The sequence below is a fragment of the Thamnophis elegans genome, chromosome 10, assembly GCF_009769535.1.
Source record: "Thamnophis elegans isolate rThaEle1 chromosome 10, rThaEle1.pri, whole genome shotgun sequence".
NCBI classification, from domain to species: Eukaryota; Metazoa; Chordata; class Lepidosauria; order Squamata; family Colubridae; genus Thamnophis; species Thamnophis elegans.
The window spans coordinates 66,730,461-66,745,824 of NC_045550.1; the positions used below are offsets into that span (position 1 = coordinate 66,730,461).

The 15,364-nt window shown below is 43.7% G+C and overlaps 1 protein-coding gene across 1 annotated transcript in view; it reads right to left on the reverse strand.

Annotated features, from left to right (window-relative positions):
• Positions 1-10,511: 10,511 nt before the first annotated feature.
• Positions 10,512-15,364, reverse strand: part of EIF2B5 (eukaryotic translation initiation factor 2B subunit epsilon) — a 30,711-nt gene continuing 25,858 nt past the window's right edge. Inside the window, exons 14-16 of the mRNA XM_032225881.1 lie at positions 13,860-13,985; positions 12,553-12,663; positions 10,512-10,848 (exon numbers count right to left, since the gene is read on the reverse strand). Coding sequence (XP_032081772.1) covers positions 10,783-10,848; positions 12,553-12,663; positions 13,860-13,985 — 303 coding nt within the window. The 3' untranslated portion in view covers positions 10,512-10,782. The remainder of the gene's footprint in view (positions 10,849-12,552; positions 12,664-13,859; positions 13,986-15,364) is intronic.

The following is a 15,364-nucleotide window of genomic DNA, read 5'->3' on the forward strand; positions in this document are numbered from 1 at the left end:
TGCTTGGAAAGCCTATGCTCCTAGTCCTCAGTGAGGTGCTGCTGCTGAGGCTCCTTCTTGGACACGCCCACTCAGTCACATGATCACCTTACCACGCCCACCCAGCTGGTCATTACACACATCATATTAGTGGTCTGCAGAATTTAAAATTATGAATTTAGTGGTCCCTGAGGTCCGAAAGGTTGGTGACTCCTGATCCAGGTTGTCCCAAAGGTGCTTTTTTTTTTCAAGAGGCAACTGGACTTTCTGGTTTTTCTTTGATGTTTCCCTTCCCATCCAAGAAGATTCTTCAGCTCTGGCTGAATGGTGGGGAATGGAAGCATCACCCAGCTAGTCAGCCAGAACTGAAGAAGCTTCTTGGATGAGAAGCGAAGTATCTTCAAAGAAAAAACCAGAAAGTCCAGTTGCCTCTTGAAAAAGCAGCTTTGGGATACACTTTGTATTGTATTAACATAATTACACAGAAAATAATATTTTGCTTCAATCCAAACATTCAATAATGAGCTATAAAATCAGCCCATTTTAAGGATTTGGGGATAGAAAATAAGACAGGCAATGCCCTGATTTATCTTCAATTAAGCAAAAGATTTTAAATGCCGTCTCCTCCGTCCTAGCCCAGCACTCCAATAATAGCTATCATGTCTTTCTGTTGGTTTAGTGCACAATACTAACTCAATTTTTATGGCATGTTTTGTATATTGTTTTGTCTTTGGTCCACGTGACCCAGGGTGCGTCGCAACTCTGCCAATTCTTTTCCTCTGTAAGATTTCAAAGTTTCTAAGATGTCGGTTTATAAACAGCACAACCACAGCAAGTTATTCAACATGAAGGAAAAACAAACAAACGAATGAATTGCCCAGAAGCAATGCACAACTGAAAGCTCAGCTAAAATAGGCTAAAGAAAAAAACATAATAAAATATACTGAAGGCAACAACAATGAAGTAAGAGAAGTCTTATAGTAAACCCTTCAGCCACATCTTACGTTGTCCATTTTAGCAAAGGTTTTCAAGCAGAAACAATTCTGTGAAGTTAATGGGGGTCAGGGAATGTTTGTGTGTCCATGTGTGTGTTGGTGTATCTGTGTACGTGCCCAAGCTGAGCTCCAAAACACCAGACATAGAAATAGCAAAAAATGAGATGTTATACTCTCGCCATCCAGATTTGGGGAGCCCCAATCTAGTAGACTCCCTGGAGAAGAACCTCATGCTGGGAACGATGGAGGGCAAAAGAAGAAGAAGGGGACGGCAGAAGAGGAGGTGGCTGGATGGAGTCACCAAAGCGCTCTCTCTCTGTGTCTCTATCTGTCTCTCTGTGTCTGTCTCTCTCGGTCCCTGCCTCTCTCTGTATGTCTGTCTGTCTCTCTCTGTATGTCTGTCTCTCTCTGTGTCTGTCTCTCTGTCTCTCTCTGTTTCTCTGTGTCTGTGTCTCTGTCTCTATCTCTCTCTCTCTGTGTGTCTCTCTGTGTATCTGTCTCTCTGTATGTCTGTCTCTCTGTCTCTATCTCTCTCTATCTCTGTCTCTCCTCTATGTATGTATGTTTGTATGTTTGTATATGTATATATCATCTATCTATCTATCTATCTATCTATCTATCTATCTATCTATCTATCTATCTATCTATCTATCTATCTATCTATCTATCTATATCTTCTAAAAGCCAAATACTTCACCACCTAAGGAGAAGGAAGGACTCCTGGAGAAGAGCCTCATGCTGGGAAAGATGGAGGGCAAGAGAAGAAGAACGGGACGGCAGAGAAGGAGGTGGCTGGATGGAGTCCCTGAAGCAGTCGGCGTGAGCTTCAATGGACCCCAGGGGATGGTAGAGGACAGGAAGGCCTGGAGGAACGTCGTACATGGGATCACAATCAATCGGACACGACTTCGCAACTAATAACAACAATCTAGTAGCAAGAGATAATACAGGTAGTCCTTGATTTACGACAGTTCATTTAGTGACCAAAGTTACAACGGCACTGCAAAAAGTGACTTATGACCACTTCTCACACAACCATTGCAGCGTCCTTCAAAGTCATATGAACAAAATTCGGCCGCTTGGCAACTGACTCATATTTATGACAGCTGCAGAGTCGTGATGTCATGTGATCACTTTTTGCAATCTTCTGCCAATCAAAGTCAATGGGGAAATCCCAATTCACTTAACAACCGTGTTAGTAACAACTGCAGTGATTCACTTCACAATGGTGGCAAGAAAGGTAATAAAGCAGAGCAAAACCCATTTGACAGATCTCTCACTTAGCAACAGAAGTGTTGGGCTCAGTTGAGGTTGTAAGTGGAAGCAGTGAGGTACTAGGATTAGATAATTAAATTAACACGAGTAATCAGATAGCTCAGGGTTTCTCAACCTTGTCAACTTCTAAGATATGTGGACTTAAAATTCCCAGCACTCTGAATTCTGGGAGTTGAAGTCCACATATCTTAAAGTTGCTAAGGGTGAGAAATGCTGAGCTAGACAAAGTAAGATGGATAATGGAGAGACAAACAGCCTTTAAGATGATTCCTCTTCTTGATTATATCAAGGTCTTCAAGTATGTAAATCATGCCAAAATGTGCAAGATAAAATGGAGTGCCAGAACATCTGGTTATGCTTCAGAGGAACCTTTGTAAGGAATAAGAAACTACTGTAAGAACTAAATTTGGAGAAACAAAAGTGTTTAGAATAAGGGAGAGGTAGTAGACTGAATATTATCTCCATATAGTCTATGTTTATTCTGTTCAGGGAATATAAGAATGCTGGGGATTAGAATTGCTGACAACTGGAATCCAAATTGGAGGTCGGAAGAGAAACAGTTCAAGATATGCAGACAACAGCACTTTGTGAGATGAAAGTTAGAAAAAAAGACAGAATGCCCACTAGGGAGAAGCGTAAACGGGCAAATTGGGGTCATGTTAAATATTTTAAAGCAAGGAGAATGTCGTATACAGGTAGTTACAGGTAATTGAGACCAATGTTTCTCTGGCTAAGTGAGACATTTGTGAAGTGAGTTTTGCCCCATTTTTACAATCTTTCTTGTCACAGTTGTTAAGGGGATCGTTGCCGTTGTTAAAAAGTTAGTTAACACGGTTGTTAAGTGAATCTGACTTCCTCATTGACTTTGCTTGTCAGAAGGTCACAAAAGGGGATTGCATGACCCCGGGACACTGCAACGGTCATAAATATGAGCCAGTTGTCAAGCATCTGATAGTCCTTGACTTACAACAGTTCATTTAGTGACTGTTCAAAGTTACATCATCACTGCAAAATGTGACTTATGACCATTTTCTGTATTACGACCTTTGCAGCATCCCCATGTGATCAAAATTCAGATGCTTGGCAAGTGGTTCATACTTATGACCACTGCTGTGTCCCAAGGTTATGTGATCCCCTTTTGTGAACAAAGTCAATGGGGCAGTCAAGAGTCACTTAACAACTAGGTTACTAACTTATCAACTGCTGTGGTTCACTTAACAACTGTGGCAAGGAAGGTCGTAAAATGGGACACAGCTCACTGAACTAATGTCACACTGAGCAACAGAAATTTGGGGCTCACTTATGGTCGTATGTAGCGGACTACCTGTATCCAGAGGCACACCGAAGGCTGACACTTGAGCATATCAGCTGGAAAGCTGACAGCCCAGGGTTTGAGACCCGAGCACTGCAAGATGGGGGTGAGCTTCTGTTCCTTGCTCCAGCTCATTTAGCAGTTCAAAAGCATAGCAATAGCAATAGCAGTTAGACTTATATACCGCTTCATAGGGCTTTCAGCCCTCTCTAAGCGGTTTACGGAGTCAGTATATCGCCCCCACAATCTGGGTCCTCATTTTACCCACCTCGGAAGGATGGAAGGCTGAGTCAACCCTGAGCCGGTGAGATTTGAACCGCTGAACTAGCAGTCAGCTGAAGTGGCCTGCAGTACTGCACTCTACCCACTGCGCCACCTCGGCTCTTCTGCCAAAGTGAATAGATAAATAGGCACCACTTCAATGGCTGTGGAAACTGGATGTCAAAAAAAAAAAAAGAAGAAGCCAGATATTTAAAGTTCAATTGTAGATTTGGAAACTCAGGTACTGATGTGACTGTGGTGAAGTCTGCCAATTACAGCTGTAAGTCGTAATGGTTGTAAAACATGACCAAACTGATTTTACCAGCTTTTTTGCAGCTGTTATGACACAAAGGTCATTAAGCAAATCCATGGTTGGTAGAGGGCTTCTTGCCAAAAGGTGGAAGTGCCGGTTTTTGACAAAACCGTTAGTAAACACGATCACGTGACTGCAGGATACTGCCAACGGCTAGAGAAGTGGCTGTATTACTGGGCGTCCAGAGTTGGGTCAGATGGCTACAAAGGGCGCCTGACCGTCGAACTTTGAATGTTAGGTCATAAGGTCCATCATAGCAAGCAGTCAGGGACTACCTGTACTTAGTAAAGCCACGTTTAGCGCAAGTGATACCGGGACTGCAAATAGTACCAATCAACCAGTCCTCATGGCTCAAGACCAGGTTATCTGAGGGACTGTTGCTGGTCACATCTACCCGACCCATCAGACTAGGGAGGCAAGAAATGTTTTGGGTGTCAGGGTTCCAGGTCTGACAGTGGGTCCTGTCCCTTAAGCTGGCGGGGCCCAGAAGGGTCTTCTCCGTAGTGGCTCCCTCCCTTTGGAATATTATCCCTTCGGAAATTAGATGGGCCTCCACTTCGACACTCTTTCGAAAGGCCCTGAAGACAGTCCTCAAGTGCTTTGTCAGCGGGCTTAGGGCACCCAGAGTGGGATGGAGCCCATTAAGTGGCTGATATGAGTGTGTGTTATTGCTGGGGGTAAGGGGAGGGGGAGTGTTGTCTTTTTATTTTTATACGTTTTTTTTTAAATTTTTATATATACTGTTTTTTTTGTTTGTAAACTGCCTAGAGTCACTGGGAGCTAGTAGATGGCTATATTGTTGTTGTTATTTGCAAAGTTGTGTCCGACCCATTACAACCCCATGGACAACATTCCTCCAGGTCTTCCTGTCTATCATCTCCCAGAGTCCATTTAAGTTCACGCTGACTGCTTCAGCCACCTCCTTCTCTGCCGTCCTCTCCTTCTTTTGCCCTCCATCGTTCCCAGCATGAGGCTCTTCTCCAGGGAGTCCTTTCTTCTCCTTAGGTGGCGAAGTATTTGGGTTTTAGAAGATGATAGATAGATAGATGATAGAGAGAGAGAGAGAAAGAGAGATACTGTAGATAGATACTGTAGATAGATAGATAGATAGATAGATAGATAGATAGATAGATAGATAGATAGATAGATAGATAGATAGATAGATAGATTAGATAGATAGATAGATAGATAGATAGATAGATAGATGATAGATAGATTAGATAGATAGATAATTGAGAGAGCTTTGGTGACTCCATCCAGCCACTTCCTTCTCTGCCGTCCCCTCCTTCTTCTGCCCTCCATCGTTCCCAGCATGAGCCTCTTCTCCAGGGAGTCCTTCCTTCTCCTTAGGTGGCCAAAGTCTTTTGAGTTTCCACTTCAGGATCTGGCCTTCTAAAGAGCAGCCAGGGTTGATCTCCTATGACCAGTTGGATGGCCTTGCAGTCCAAGGGACTCAACGCAGGAGTCTTCTCCAGGACCAGAGTTCAAAGGCCTCCATTCTTTGGCGCTCAGCCTTTCTTATGGTCCAACCTTCACAGCCATCCATTGCAACTGGGGAAACCGTAGCCTTGACTAGACGCACTTTTGTTGGCACAATGATGTCTCTGCTTTTTAATATGCTGTCTAGATTTGTCATAGGTGGCTCGATGGCTATATACATTTTCTAAATGAATAAAAATAAAATTATAAATAAGATTAAATTAAATCTGGAGACCCTGAGTTTTAGTCTTGCCATAGCCATGAAAACCAACTGCAAGACTTTGGGCCAGTCAGTCTCTCTCTCAAACCCACCTTTCAGGGTTGTTGTGGGGAAAAGAGGAGGAGGAAGGTGTGTTGAAGATGTTCACCACCTTGAATTATTTATAACAATGACAAAAGGGGGGGCTCCAAAATAAATAAGTAAAACAAGAAAGCAAGTAACAAGAATTCAAGCAAGGAAACTCAGAATGCAAGAACTGTTAAAAACTACGGTGTCAGGCCTGGAAGCCATCTTTTGCCTTGGGCCTTCTAGCTTGCCACATTTAATTCTGTGGGAAACTGGGAGGGGGGATTATATGGAGAATGGGAGATATATAGTCACAATAACATTCCTTTCTCAGAGAGTCAAGACCATCCTGCCCTGCATGTGGAGGGGAGTGACTGGGAGGCATCTCCAGTTGGGATGGTACATTGATTGGACCATATGACGGACATGAGGGTCCTGGAGAAGGGATTTAGACTTTCCTTTGGGTGGAGAAAACCTGGAAGCTTTCAGATTCAAGTTTTCCCAGATGTGCCAACATGATGACATCTCTAATAAAATGGAACTTTGAGGAACGTCAAGCCTCGGAGTCCTCTTTCGTCTTACTTGGAACCCTGACATTAACCGAAATCTTCTTTTAAAAATTCAACCGGCTCCTCTGAACTCCAGGGTCCCATCCGGGATCCTGAGCCCTGAACGTCGAAGCGAAACCGAACGGCGCGAAGACTGAGCAAAGATGACATACAACAGGCTTTTAGACACATTCACACACACACCACCGAGGTGGCACTTGCGGATTCCGATTTGTCTTGCCACAAAAGATATTTTTTTAAGCCTGAGGTGATGTCGGCATTCTTCTAGCACCGTCTCCAACGTGACCCTTTTTTTTCAGATTCCAATGTATTGCAGAACAGACAAGTCATTCTTTGCATTAGAGGGCTTTAATGACTCCCTGAATGGAACATTAGCAGGGACGAGAGAGCGTGGCACAACAAAACCGCGATCGACTAAAGCGCGCCCGATTAAACCGCGTCGCTGACGTCATCAGCAGGGCGACAACAGCGACCGCGGAGAAAAAAGGGCGCTTTAAATAGCGCTTTGAAAGCAAGCCGATTCACGTTAAGGTAAGGGTTAGGTTTAGGGTTAGGTTAAGCGTTAGGGTTAGGTTTAGGGTTAGCTTAAGGGTTAGCGTTAGGTTAAGGGTTAGGTTTAGGGGGGTTAGGTTTAGGTGTTAATTTTAGCTTTAGCGTTCGCAGCGTGCTTTTTTCGTCGCGCTGTGATGACGTCAGCTACGCGGTTTCGTCGAGCGCGCTTTAGTCGAACACGGTTTTGTGGTGGAACCCGAGAGAGAGAGAGAGGAAAAAAGTGCTTCTTTCCCAGCATTTACAAGTAGATTTGAGAATAGTGGGTAAAACACCAGAGTTAGTGTTCAAACTCTCCTCCACCCCCACCCCCCAAAACCCCAGGAAATGTTTCCCAGACATTTAGGTCACTACACGAGACAATCGTGGGAGGAAGGGCGGGGGTTGCTATTCACTTTTTCCCGCTTTTCTAGGAAAGAATGGTGGCAAAATAAAGACACTGCCGTAGCAATTGCAGAGGTGAACAGATGTTGGCTTACTGGAGTCAGTAAAATCCGAACTGGCCAATGGTTAAAATTTGAAGGGTGGCAGGTTGTCACCACCATTCTGAACTCAGAATTCTTATCACCATCAAGGAAAGAGGCTGAGAATCCCATCAGCAATGGCAGTGGGACAAAAAGGAACAGCCTCGGTCTCCAAAGTTGGCAACTTTCCACACTTGTCCCAAAGGTGATTTTTTTTTTCAAGAGGAAACTGGACTTTGTTTTTCTTTGAAGATGTTTCTCTCCTCATCCAAGAAGCTTCTTCAGCTCTGACCGGATGGTGGGGAAGGGAAGGATTTATACTCCTTGCGGACAGCTGGTCATCTGCATCCTTTGGGGAGGAATATAAATCCTTCCCTTCCCCATTATCCGGTCAGAGCTGAAGAAGCTTCTTGGACTTCAAAGGGAAAAAACAAAAAAACAAGTCCAGTTGTCTCCTGAAAAAGCACCTTTGGGACAACCAGGACCTGGATGACAGAGAATCTCCATAGACTTCTATGACTTGTGGACTTCAACTCCCAGAATTCCTCAGCCAGCTCTGACTGGATGGCTCAGCATGGCTGGCTGAGGAATTCTGGGAGTTGAAGTTCCCGAGTCTTAAAAGTTTGGAGGGCCTAAAGGGTTAAAGAAAGAACAAGCTACCATAGTCCTTTTTATCTGGCAAACTTCAAGTCACCAGTGTTCCAACGGACACCATTGACAGAAGTTCTCTGATGGTTTGAAAGCTGTCAGAATGAGCAGAATCCTACGCAAAGTGTCTCTGAGAGGCCTTGCTAGGATCTATGGGGAGTCAGTATGTGGCCAAAGTTGAACCACTAAAGTCGCACAGACAAAAACCCCACGTATTTGTCAGGGGTCGAAAAGAACCGACTTCAGTAGCTTCAATAGCAATAGCAATAGCAGTTAGACTTACATAGCGCTTCCTAGGGCTTTCAGCCCTCTCTAAGCGGTTTAGAGTCAGCATATTGCCCCCACAATCTGGGTCCTCATTTCACCCACCTCGGAAGGATGGAAGGCTGAGTCAACCTTGAGCCGGTGAGATTTGAACCGCTGAACTGCAGATAGCAATCAGCTGAAGTGGCCTGCAGTACTGCACCCTAACCACTGCGCCACCTCGGCTCTCTTCAAGAGACACACAAAACCCTTTTTTCCTCAAAAACAAGGATGGGAGCCAACTCTTCCAGCTCCGAAGAACCAGACTTGTCAGCAAGATTGACGCGCAACAGAGCAGCAATGTTAGAGGCCTAAGAAAACTTATTCATTACAGGGGTTTCTCTTATCGACAAATGCTTTGTGAGGTAGCTGAGCATTTCCCCGTTTTACGCAAAGAGAAGTAAAAAAAAGGCGGGGGGAGGACTCCGTGGTTCGGGATAACTTCACATTTCTAAGTGAGCGCGTATATAACCCTCATTTCAAGAAGAATTTTTTCCCCCCTCCAGGAAAGTTCTTTCCTCTAGAGTTCAATTCCCTAGGTTAGGGTTAGGGTTAAAGGACAATTTGGCTAATGCCAGTAGCATCTTCTCTGTCCGGACTTATCCTACTGTCCTACCTTTCGTCTTTCTCTTTTCTGCTTTGCAGCTGGTTCTTGAACTCAATGGGACACCTCCCATGGACACAAGCAAATGCAGGGAATTCCAAGAGATCTGTTTTTGAAAAACTCAAAACTTGTTGTGATCCTAACGGTTAAGATTTGACTTGGGATTTGCACATCTTTACTGCTTACCCGGACATTAGTAGACACCCTCTCCTTTGTCCCCAGTGGGTAACTTATGTATGTATGTATGTATGTATGTATGTATGTAGTGTGTGTGTGTGTATGTATCTCAAGCTAAATAGCTTGAAATAGATCTATACTAGTCTCCCTTTATTTATTTATCAGCACAAATGCTATATATATATAACATTTGTGCTGATGAATAAATAAACTAGTATAGATTATAGTATAGACTAGTATAGATCTATTTCAAGCTATTTAGCTCTCATCAGCTAGCCATACCCTTACTGGGATTCGAACCTGGGCTGTTTGTACATATTAGGTAGTTGTATTAGCCACTAAGTCACAGGCTCTCCTCCTATATATAAAGAGACAGACATCACGATCAGCGGAACTTAAATATATACTATCCACTTAGCTTTCGTTAGCCTATGCTTCATGTCTGAAGCAAAAAAATGACAGAGTTAATTATAGGTGGGAGGGGGGGGTGGATGGGCCTATCACGAGCACAATGGCCAAATTGATCAATGATGTATAAAGGCGAATATCTCTTCAATGGTAGTTTTTACACTCTGACAATGTTAGTAGAGGCTATCAAAAGCTAAGTGGGTAATACATTTTAAGTTCCGGAGATCGCAATGTCTGTCTCTTCTTTTATAGTTAAACCTGGAACTCGTATTTTTAGGATAGTTAGAAAAATGTGTGTGTGTGTGTGTGTGTGTGTGTGTGTATGTATGTATGTATTTAGTGTCATATATGTATATATACATATATACATATGTATATACATATATGTATATTTGTGTTGTTTTTTTTATTTGTGCTGATAAATAAATAAAGGGAGACTAGTATAGATCTATTTCAAGCTATTTAGCTCTCATCAGCTAGCCATACCCTTACTGGGATTCGAACCTGTGCTGTAAGGGTATGGCTAGCTGATGAGAGCTAAATAGCTTGAAATAGATCTATACTAGTCTCCCTTTATTTATTTATCAGCACAAATAAAAAAAACACAAATATAACAAAGGCAACAGTAAAAATATTGGGTTTCTGTCGTGATGGACTCTTGTGATGAGCCGATTGACAGATGATGGAAGCAGTTAGCTTCCTCCCATAATTGGGGCTTACCAGGGGTTGTGACACTAAATATATATATGTATATTCATATACATATAAATACATGTATATATATATATACACAAACACACACACACACACATATACACACACACACATACACACAAACATACATACGAAAAGCACACACGCGTGTGCGCACACACACCCTTAGAAAGACTTTAAATAGTACACAGGTCTCTGGTTTATCCAGCAATTGTTTCCTCCCGTCCCACACGTGGTGTCTGCCAGGAACATTAAATATACAACGAAATAAGCCACAGGATTGTCAGCCAGCCGAGAGTTCGAATCCCACATGCACAGGGGGGGCCATGCACAGGATTTCTTCTTGCTCTTCAGCCATCTCCTTTGGCCACGATGGGTGCTTTGGGCCTTCCTTCTTCTGAGAAAGAGAGCAAAGCTCGTCTTTCTTTCGGACGGAGGCCCCCAGGTCAGTTTCGCTCTCCTTCGGACGACTCTTCCTCTGCTTCCTCAAGCCACTGGATGAACTTCTGAAGCTGCAAAACAATGCCAGGGTGAGAGACGAGCGACATGCAGCGGCGGTGACTCCTAGGAAGAACCACCTGAAATGTCTTGACAATAAACATACCCATAAAAATTCCTTTCATACCCTGTTTCCCTAAAAATAAGTCCTCCTTGGATAATAAGCCCAATTAGGCTTTTGAGCGCATGAGCTAAAATAAGCCCTCCCCTGAAAATTAGCCCTCCCCGGAAATATTGCTACACAGCAGCAGCCGTGAAGTGACCACGCTCGCCTCCTCCTGAACCTCAAAAATAGTAAGACCTCCCCAAAAATAAGGCCAAGCGCTTATTTCAGGGGTCAAAAGAAAATAAGACCCTGTCTTATTTTTGGGGAAACATGGTAGGTTGCTGCACTTCAGATCTCCATGGTAGTGGATCTGGGTACTTGAGAGACCGCCTTCTGCCGATTACCTCCCTAAATCGACCAATCAGATCGCACAGACTGGGCCTCCTCCGAATTCCATCTGCCAGTCAATGTCGACTGGCGACCACACGGAGGAGAGCCTTTTCTGTTGCTGCCCCGACCCTATGGAACGAGCTCCCCATGGAGATCCGCACCCTCACCACGATCCAGACCTTCCGCGCAGCCCTCAAGATCTGGCTCTCCCAGCAGGCCTGGGGATAGGTTTCCAATTACCCGCCCGAGTGTTTGATTGCTGAATGAAAGTTGTGTTTTATTATTTTTCTTTTGTTCACAAAGTGTTTGTTTTGACCTTGCACTTCCCCTCCCCTGTGGTTGTAAGCCGCCCTGAGTCCCCTCAGGGAAAAGGGCGGCATATAAATCCCAATAAAACCTAAACCTAAACCTAATCTTGGATTTCAACTGCAGGTGTCAACCCTGAAGCTGGCCCAGCCGAAGCCATCTTGGAGCTTCAGTGCTGCCACACTAGAGCTGAGGGATAGGGAGGGGGGATTAGAGGTAGAGAGGTTTGTGTAGTCAAAATAAAATACTTTCTCTTGGGAACCAAGGACATGCTCACACCTGGTCGGAGGGAGGAGGAGTGATATCGCCAGACTTTCGAACAGTGCCTTGGACCATGTGACTGACTGTTTGGGGTTGAGAGAATTTTTTTTGCTTTTGATTAGGTGAAAAACCGCAGGACTTTTCAGAGTCGTTTTTCACCAGATATGTGTCAAGATGAGTTTCCAGACAAAGGGAACAGCTAAAGAACAGGGGTCAACTTGGGAGTAAGGCCACAGGTGGACGATGAATGGCCCCTCCCAGAGGAAATAAAAGAGGAACGAAAGGGGAGTGGAGTTTGCAGGAGACCATTAGTTCGCTTCATTGGTTCGTGACTTTCCGAGGCTCCTTGCCAAGTTCTGCAGATCTCGGCCTGGCAGCTCTCCAAGCTAGATAAGGTTTGTGACTATAAATCCTCCCTGGAAAGACTTTGCTGGATGAGAATGAGCAGAATTCACAGTCAATTAATGAAAGGGTTTTTTGTTGGCACAAGAAATTTCTTTCATGCTCTTGGGAAGCCTCAGTCAGAACAGGGGTGTGATTTTGCTTGGATTTGATTTTATACATTCTGCTTTTTATGCAGCAAGTTACTCTATTTGCTTTTATTGTGGTTTTAATGTTTGCAAACCACCTGGCATCTTGGGATGAGGTATAAATAGTTGTGATGGGTGGATATGGCTCAACAATCTCTTGATCCTCCCCACTGATGGTAACTCACCTGCCGGTTTTTACGAAGCTGCCTGCTTTTATCTGACAGGTCCCGTTCAGAAAACCAGGTGAGAATCATCTCTTCTGCTAAGATTTCCAGTTTATAGAATCTCAACAGGACCTACAAGGACCACAGGAGAAGCTGGGTTTACATATGGTCAGGAACACTGGGACAGCGCTAAGCGAAATAAAGAATTACCGTATTTTTAGGAGTATAAGATGCACCCTTTTCCCTAAAAAAAAAAGAGGATGAAAAACTGGGTGCATCTTATACACTGAATACAGCATTTTTGGCCTACTGAAACCCCACTCCCTTTGCAACAATGGACATGCAGAGGGTTTGGGAGGCTTGCAAAGTGCTCCTGGGGGCTGGGGAGGGCAAAAAAGGGGCAGTTTTGGGGGGGCCCTCAGCCCCCACGAGCACCCTACAAGCCTCCCAAAGCTTCTGCATACTCTTTTGTTTTGCAAAAAAACGGCCCATTTTGCAAAGAAATGGGTCATATTTTGTTTGTTTTTGGGCCCCCCTCAGCCCCTTGGAGGACTCTACAAGCCTCCCAAAGCTCTACATGCCCTTTTTTTGTTTTGCAAAAAACGAGGAATGCAGAGGGTTTGGGAGGCAAATTGCTGGGAGGCAGAGGCAGATATTGTTCCCTTGTTTTCCTCCCCAAAAGCTAGGTGCGTCCTATACTTCGGAGGGTCTTATACTCTGAAAAATATGGTACTTACAGGGGGAAACAGATCACCGAAATTAATGGGGAGGAACAAAGTTTGAAACATTCTTCTATCAAGGACATTAGGTGGTATTAGATGTCAATCAAGCTTGATGTGGGAAGACCCATGGGGGCACGGGCTCATGTGATCCCCCTTTTGCGACCGTATGACAAGCAAAGTCAATGGGGAAGCCAGATTCACCTAAATAACCGTGTTACTAACTTAACAGCTTCAGGGAGTCCCTTGATGACTGAGCAAGAAAGGTCGTCAAAGGGGCCAAAGCTCACTTAATCACTGTCCCGCTTAGCAACCGAAATTTCGGGCTCAATTTTGGTTGTAATTTGAGGACTACCTGTCTTCGTTTCCAACAAGCAAGTTACAGCAGAGGTGGTAGCTTAAACTGGGTGGACTCAATGTCTTTCCAAGCAATCGGGAACCTTTCAGGGATTGGCAAGCAAGTCCTTCACCCAACCTTGGTGACAGGAACATGGCACCTTCCCATGGATTTAAGAGACAGAAGGAAATCGCAATTCAACCAACAGGTCATTCATTGTTCAGCCCGGGATCGACCTCCAGCTAGCCTGTCAACACCCACGGGAAGCTTACTTTGGTCAGAACCGTGGTCAGCTTCTCGTGTTCCAAGAAGAACTCTTCGATGGCATGCAAAGAATCCAAGTGATCGGACGGTCGCTTGATGTAGTTCTTGAAGAGCGGAGCCCAATTCTTCAGCAACTGGGAGAAAGGGGAGCAAAGAAGGTTGAATGGTTAAAAAAAAAAGGAGGGGGGGTTTAAATAAACAAATAAATATATAGAAGAATCTGGAACTGGAAATTGTTAATAGCTCTTGCATTGAATGGAATGGAACGGAATAGAACAGAACAGAGGACAGAATATAGAATAGAAATTAGAAAAAGAATAGAACAGAATTTAGAAAAAGGGAATAGAATTTAGGAAAAGAATAGAATTTAGAAAATGAATAGATTAGAATTTAGAAAAAGAATAGAATAGAATTTAGGAAAAGAACAGAATTTAGAAAATGAATAAAATAGAATAAAATTTAGAAAAAGAATAGAATAGAATAGAATTTAGAAAAAAAATAGAATAGAGTGGAGTGGAGTGAACAGAGTAGAATAGGATAGGATAGGATAGAATAGTAGATTGGAATAGACTAGACTAGACTAAACTAGAACTAGAAATAGAACAGAATATAGAATGGATCTGGAAGGGACCTAGGAGATCTTCTAGTCCATCCCCCTCCTCAAGCAGATTTTACACCATTTCAGGTAAGTGCCTGTCCAGTCTCTTCTTAAAAACCTCCAGCGATAAAGCACCCACAGCCCACAAAGAATAAACATTGCAAGAAGATATAATTTACTGCTTTTTATAAAGCTATAAAATGAATATTGTTTTTGATTTTAAAAACAAAATAATTTTAATGATGAAATTTGCAACAGGATAAAAACAATTGAAATATTAGAAGAGAAGCAAGAATTGGGAGTAAGAAAGAAAGAGAGAAAGTAATATTTGTCTGTTTTTGCACATTTTTGTCAAGACCCTAGCCCGCTTTTGAATATGGGCCACTTATGTTCTTCTCAAATTACAACTTAGTTGGCATTAGGAGGCCAGCCCAATTTTCACAAATCTTAGAATCTCTTCCCGTTTAAGGCTGTATTTCAGGCACCCTTCGGGAGGCGTGAAATTATTACTTAAACAAACAGATGGATAGAAACAGGGGGGGGGGGGGGGAAGAGCAGAAAGAGGCTTAGTGGTCCTTCGAATATTTTGCTTTGTTTCCTTCTTTATTAGGGTCCATTTCTCAGTCAGCCAGATGTTCAGACTGGATGTTGGCTCCTTTTCTGAGAACCTGGGATCGGCAGATGTGAACGTTTGCCCTCCAGTGGATCTGATGGATTCAGGACAAAGCGCCAGGATCGTAGACACGGTGGGAAAGAGGAACGCATGGGAGGGGGAAGGGAGAGGGCAGGGACGATGGGCATGGAAGTAGGGGAAAGAACAGCTTCTCTCAATGGCTCCCCGTCAGACAAACGCCTCAATGTCTATAAATACCCGGGCAAGACCAGGTCATCAGCTAGTAAACCATGAAAAAAGCC